Source organism: Priapulus caudatus, unplaced genomic scaffold (assembly GCF_000485595.1).
Source record: "Priapulus caudatus unplaced genomic scaffold, Priapulus_caudatus-5.0.1 Scaffold12, whole genome shotgun sequence".
NCBI lineage: Eukaryota > Metazoa > Priapulida > Priapulimorpha > Priapulimorphida > Priapulidae > Priapulus > Priapulus caudatus.
In genome coordinates, this window is record NW_014577073.1 from 874,613 (window position 1) to 881,988 (window position 7,376).

Genomic DNA, 7,376 nt, shown 5'->3' on the forward strand with positions numbered 1-7,376 from the left:
CGAATGTTACCTGCATGACATATACAGATATACAACGAATGTTACCTGCATGACATATACAGATATACAACGAATGTTACCTGCATGACATATACAGATATACAACGAATGTTACCTGCATGACATGTACAGATATACAACGAATGTTACCTGCATGACATATACAGATACACGAGTGTTACCTGCACCACATACATGGTAATTCAATGAGCGATACAGTGTGACATAAATGGGAATGCATCACATGTTACCTGCATGAGTTACACAGGAACACATTTTCTGCTACATGCACAGGAACGAATTGGATTCTTTGATTCATTTATCACATGTCAATCACCTGAATTAATAAAGGAGTGAGTTGGAGGGGATTAACATACCAGCAGGTAGGTGGTTGTCTGTTCATTATTAGTATACAATTCCATTTGCTCGATCTCTTCTGGTATGTACGTGCCACATAGCTCCTTCCCCTTGACAAGGTCAACAAATGTGACTTCTCCAAGCTAGAAAAATACATAGTCATGGAATGACATTGTACAATAGTTAATACACACATTCACACACACACACACACACACCCACGCACACACACAGAGACACGCACGCACGCACGCAAGCACACATGCATGCAAGCACGCACACACACATGCACACACACACACATGCACGCACGCACGCACACACACACGCACACACACACACACGCACGCACGCACACACACACACTAATAAAGTTATGCCTTATTAATGAAAGGTTTGCCAACCACAATTATAAATAACAGCAGAAATTGTATGATGTACTAGATGACAGACAGGAATAAGCACAGAAAATGTATACATATCCTCTGCACATTATCACGATAACTATCGAAATAATAACGAGAGTAAAGAAAAATTCAAACCTTATTTGCAATGATGCCAACATGAATATCATCCAGTGTGTTCCACCAGGCAACCGAAGTTGGTTGAGCTGTAAAATACACCATGAGCTAATTTCTTACATTGTTAGTATTACAGACTGAAGTACATGAGCGTATCAATCTATACATACTTTTGTCTTTTACTTTTCTGCATAATTTTATCACTTTCCATAGGTACATTCTCATTTGCAACACAATTCCCCGTATAGAAATTAAAGTCGGTTTGAGATATTTTAGTGCATCTTAATAAGCAGTGTAAACATGCTTTAAATAATTACTCCTACCTTTTGTTCCTTTATACTTCAGGATCTCTGTAACATCTTTGAGGTTCCACATTTGGTTGATTTTCACTCCAGGGTCCTGTTAATAGATAAAATACAAGTTTTTTGGGGGATTTCAACATAAAATACACAACATCACACAGTTAAAACATGTGTTTTATCACACATTACTAATCATTCACACTGAAATTGTAACTATTCTACATGAAATTATATTTTATAATGTGGCTGCTTGCCTCTAATAACGATTCACTTTTAAGTGCAGCAGAAAATTAAAAATAATAGCTGTATTTATCAAGGTAGTTTTTTTTCAAACATTTTCCTCTGCAAAGGCAATTTCTTGTCTCCTTCCCTCTGTCTATGTAGCTGCTCTATCGCACTTCTCAGACATGTTTCACAAACATTGCGAGTCCCAAAACATTGTAGTGAGCCATTAAAACATGATGAAAATGTCAATGAGACCCCTATTTTACATGCGACACATTTCGAAATTGCACAAATCAAGCTTAACACTTCTCTGCAAGCAAGCACGTTACCATTGCAGATAGAATTGGAAGGATGTAAATGCCGGCAGTCTGAACAGCACACAAGAGCCATGTTCCTGAGGGGTCAAACGTCATCGCAACAACTTCCGATAACATGTCAAGGTTCCATTCCAACCGCCGGACAACAGCTGGTGCCGCACCAACACAGTAGTGCACCACAAGCGATCCTATTATAGAAAAATGTATTATGTGCAATTGTTTACCGAAATAATTACACAGATTTTGAATGCTAACTGCACTCGTACCCGATGTTATTGCATAACCAGTGAGCCATTGCATCAATTCAATCTATATGCTAATTCATGTCAATAGATTTTTTTCTAACCTATTGTTATAAATTACAGATATTGGTATCAAGTTACAGCTTAGCAACATACAGCAGGGTTGTACCTGCGTTTTATCCTGTTTACAGAACGTGTGCCAAATGCACTGAGCTTTCACACATTACCCCCACGAGTACAAATCTGACAGTTCTCAGGGTCCACGACAACTCACCATCGCTACAGAGGATAGCGAGGAGGCTACGTTCGGCGCAGTTGGTCGTTGCAAACAGCTTAATATCCGGCGGTGCCAACACGTCGATCGCCTGCTCCGTGTGGTCGATGGCATTTGTGCCGTGTACGGGAATCTGGTATAGATTCTCTAGATCGAGTATCCTCACCAGCTCAAACAGAGGGAACATTTTGTGAATCGAACCAAATTCCTCGGCGCATAGCTCACCGCCGATTCTGAAATTTAAAATCAGGAACACACGGTTACCTCGTGGAGTAAGATTGGTAGATAATAGACATAAAAGTTAAAATGAGGTTGAGAATGAACAACATATCGAATATAGTGATGCAGATAAATACATATCAAGATATGCATGTGTAAACACACGCACTGATTATTGTGTAAATATACTATAATTTACACATACATCTTGGACCTTGTGACACCATGTCTCATCCTGATACTGTACATTTATTCTCAGTTTTTCTGCTTCTTCATCAGAATATAAATTAAACGCATAATCAACCGAGTACTAGTTTACCAAGAAACAAAACAAAACAAAATATGACTTCCACCGAGGTCATTATTTAATAGAGCGGCAGTGTGAACAAAATTTGTAGTAATACATAGTCGGTCTCGTATAATGATTACATTTTGTATTACAAAGTTCCCAATTACGATGGTGCTAACATATAGTGTAATCTCCTCATATAATGATGAATATTTTGTATCACAGGGGTGGCAATTCAGACAATTCTTGTCTTCAGGTAAATTTTTTTTGTTACCAGCTCCTATACATACTAGGAAAATAAAACACAGACAAGTTACAAAACAAATGAGCTGAATTCATATTAAAATTTGGTCAATTCATTACTAGTATGAAACAAACATGCCACCAAATCTCTATTAATGCAAATCATGGAAAATTATTTAAAATTTATATTTCAAAATAATTTACTATACTTTATTACGAACGAATTGCAAAAAATCTTAGTGCAATTTTTGTATTGTCACTTGCTCACTTTGTTGTTCCATACTCAAAATCCAATCACAGTCAACGAGTCAGGCACTGCATTATATGCATGTCATCAAGAGCATATAAAGAAGGAGAGCGTACAACGGTAAAATGCTGAAACCATGTTGCAGTATTAGTCGAATTCATAAACTTTCCCCGTGTTATTTTGACGATTCTTTGCAGTATTATTGATCAGCTGTCCTACCTTGTTCATATAAAACAAACCGCATGTCCTTACGATGCCCATACGCTGAGATAATGAGCGGTGAAAATCTGGTATTTTCGCTGAACACCGATTAGACATTAGTCAGTACTGCAACCCTCTCTCGAAGTGTGGCCAGTGTGTTGCTTCCGGTCGCCGCTGTGTAGCGTCATAGTGGCGCTGACTCACGTCATACTACCAGAGTTTACTATACATCCAGCGTGAGGTGAGCGTGAGGTGGGCACAGGTGGGGGTCATCACTATGGCAATCAATAACAGACGTCATTCATTCCATTTGTCAATCATTGACGGAAACACGCGAGGTTTACCGAAGTTATAACACTTCGAGAGAGGGTTGCAGTACTTTCTAATGTCTAGTCGGTGTTCAGCGAAAATACCAGATTTTCACCGCTCATTATCTCAGCGTATGGGCATCGTAGGGACATGCGGTTTGTTTTATATGAACAAGGTAGGACAGCTGATCAATAATACTGCAAAGAATCGTCAAAATAAAACGGGAAAAGTTTATTAATTTGACTAATACTGCAACATGGTTTCAGCATTTTACCGTTGTACGCTCTCCTTCTTTATATGCTCTTGATGTCATTTATATTCACAAACTACAGCGGTATAGTAGGCCTAATTGCGTCACCGCTAAGGCGCTAACTATGTGAGCACTCAAAGGCAGTTACTGATTACCGATCTGTTTGTTTTGAGTACAGTCAAAGGATCTGTGCGAGGAGGGAGGAGGTAGAGTAGTGATAAGGAGCAGGGAGGAGCAGAAGGGTATGAGCTCAAGAAGGTAACTGGAGTGTGTGAAGCTGCAGGCTGGAATGGGGAGATGTTAGCAGTGGAGTATAGGGAGAAGGGCAAAGGATCGAGCGGTAAGAAGATAGAATCAAGAGCTAATAATATGAGGTATTTATTATTAGCTCTTGATAGAATGTGAAGGTAGGAAGTGGAGGGGAAGAGACATAAGAAAATGGCAGGGAAAGGAAGGGTGGAAAAGATGGATAATGCTGCTAAAGGGTAGGGAGTAGGAGAGGGAAAAGTAGAGCAGGAAGAAGCGAAGTTGAGATGGATGAAAGTGTCAATGACACTGTAGCTCACCACAAAAAAGGACACAAATGAGTGAGTAAGAAGTCAGTTTTAATTGAGCAACCATCGACGTACATTATAAAAACGATTGCCATCTGTATATCGCAATAATAATTTATAAACTAAAATGAATCACAATTTGTGACCGTAGATGGCGCTATACCCGCTTTGTAGCGATGGCGTTTGAAATAAATAGGTTATGCTGCGTTCCGACATGTTTTGTAAAACTTTACTCTGCCTTTTGAGTGCGCCACCGTCGTTGTAATCAAACTGTAGTCGTTAGTTTTAAAACATTTTTTAATAATATTTCTAATGCCGGTGATTGAACCATGAAACTTTTTATGTAGCGTAATTTTAACCTAAATTAACTGAAAATAACCCTAGAACCTAGAGTGAACGATCTTTTTAATAACAACAAATAATTTTTACAATTAAATTTTTATTTTATTTTTTTAATTAAATTTTAATTAGGGTTAGGGTTAGGGTCACAATGCACCATAAAACAGGAGTTTCAGGAACGTGATTTGTAGCTGCGAGTGTAATATACTAATAATATTATACTGTGCATGTGCCGTGGTTTACTGAATATTGTGCATAACTTGAGTCAAACAGGATACACACACTCACGTGGTATTATTGCAATATTTAAATGTAGGAAGTAATAATTTCTGTACTGTATTTTTACTTTTATATAATTACTGATGATAGTGATACACCCCCGCATACTTAACATAGTCAGGGATAAACACACGACACACACACCACACATTTATTTGATTGTTAAACCTCACGAGCACTTACAGCTAGTAATCGCTGGCTCACAGATTGTAATGTGTGACGTCCTCTTTCGTAACTGTCAAATTGATCGTACATACATTTAGGTTTGTAAAAGAGCACACATGTTTAGAAACTCCAAGCAGAATTCAACAACAAATCAGGCGATTAACAACAGAACATTTAGGTAAACACGATATCCAGGTGGCGCACGAGTCGTCGTCGTCACCGGTAATCATTATCGTGAGTAACATTTCCAAAACAGTAAAGAATATTTTCACAAGTATTTCGGCAGACAAGTATATACAGACGCAATTAGGCATGTGTTTAAATATAAAATCAGGATTTGTATTATTTGCTATTAAGAGCAGTTCTCAATTTCGGTTATGACAGTATCTTGTATCTTTTATCTTGGGGTCCCTCTCAAGTTGTATTTCACAAGGCACTGATTCTCTCTTTGGAATGTGCAGGGAAATCCTGTAGATAAGGAAATTCTGTCTGCAAGTTAGCATTAATTATTTTACTTTCTCTAATTGATAATGCCTTTCTAATAGTGTTTGTAGCTGTACGTAGTACTATAGATACAATAATGTAACCCAAACCCAAGAAGGATAGGTTACAAACGCGAGCCTATACCTTTTTGCGGAGGAATGCACCGGTAATCAACTCGGGCAGGTTTGCTGTGTATTTTCAGAGACTAGAACTTCCAAACTGGGTTTATTCTCAACACAAACCTTTCTCCGACGCTATCTGGGAACTTACTTTGTATCGGGCAATACTCTGTATTAACTATAAAACCTGTTATAAAAATTCGAAAGTGACAGCGGGCGATATATTGAGCGCCATTTCTGTTGACCTGTGACGTACTTCGTTTGAAGAGCGGATTCACGCGACCAATCGAGGCGCTGCGTTTGCCGATCGCTATGGCGCATTGGAAATGCGTACGTCACAGGTACAACGAAATGGCGCTCAGTAATATCGCCGCTCGTCACTTCGAATTTTTATAACAGGTTATATTAGTTTAATACAGAGTATTGCGATACAAAGTAAGTTCCCAGATAGCGGAGAAAGGTTTGTGTTGAGAATAAACCCAGTTTGGAAGTTCTAGTCTCTGAAAATACACCAGCAACTGCCCGAGTGATTCACTCGGGCATTCTCTCGCCAAAAAGGTATAGGCTGCGTTGTAACCCTATGCCTCTTGGTTTTTGGTACATTATTGTATCTAGTAGTACTACTACTACTACTACTAGTAGTCAGTACTACTACTGTACTAACGCCAAGTAACGCAGGTGCTGTAACGCTGAGAGTGTCTATGTCCCCCATCCATGGCCATGCACTGGCCGGAACGTACCCTGGGTACGGTCCGGTAATACCGGGTATGTTAAATCAACGTGATTTATATGCTCTGCTGTACTATCAGTAATATGCCGGTCTGTAGCCGATTCACCCCCCACCCCCCCCCCCCCGCCCCCCCCCCTCACCCCTCCCCCCCTTACTCGGCCTACTCCACTAACGAGTCCTAGGGACGTTCGCCTACGGCCTACTCCCTAAACCCTAACCATATCAGATAGTTACCAGGGTAACGTTCGGTAATACCCGGACCGTACCCAGGGTAACGTTCCGGTAAGTACCTGGGGGACATAGACCTAATGAGGTCTGCTAACTAAATGCGTACCTAGCTAGGCACTGTGGCAGGTTGAAGATTCGGGCTGTAGCTTGTAAGTCTGTAGTAGGGTTATATATGGATAGGCTATAGCCTATGGCATGAAGTTTTAAAAAGCCGATAGCGACACCAAAAAACCTCATGTTCCAACCGGAATTGTAGCAGTAGTGAACTATAATGTTCGTGATAGTATTAGCTCACACACACATTTTTTGAAAAAAAACAATACAGTTTTAATGCCGTTGAAGCAATTTAAAGGTATATTGGCGAGATTTTCCAGTTTTTCCCTTCACTTTCAATGATACCTACCGTTATTGCTTGCAGAACAGCAATTGTCTAGAGCTAAGAGCAAATAAAATGTCCTTTAGAACCTTGTATATCAAACCAAA

At 39.5% G+C, this 7,376-nt stretch overlaps 2 protein-coding genes across 3 annotated transcripts in view; one reads left to right on the plus strand and one right to left on the minus strand.

Moving 5' to 3' along the window:
* LOC106807909 overlaps positions 1-5,482 on the minus strand; it is a gene marked incomplete in the record, with an annotated part of 25,801 nt that extends 20,319 nt beyond the window's left edge. Inside the window, 6 exon segments of the mRNA XM_014810424.1 lie at positions 378-500; positions 900-967; positions 1,202-1,277; positions 1,735-1,910; positions 2,239-2,471; positions 5,352-5,482. Of these exon segments, the coding sequence (XP_014665910.1) occupies positions 378-500; positions 900-967; positions 1,202-1,277; positions 1,735-1,910; positions 2,239-2,425 (630 nt within the window).
* Positions 5,483-5,543: 61 nt separating this feature from the next.
* The window catches only part of LOC106808088 (phosphatidylinositide phosphatase SAC1-like), a 13,157-nt gene continuing 11,324 nt past the window's right edge, over positions 5,544-7,376 (plus strand). Inside the window, exon 1 of one of the 2 annotated variants that reach the window (XM_014810664.1) lies at positions 5,544-5,567. The gene's annotated coding sequence lies outside the window, so the exon portion shown is untranslated. Of the gene's footprint in view, positions 5,644-7,376 lie in introns of both variants that reach the window. The other variant, XM_014810657.1, reaches the window with a different exon arrangement.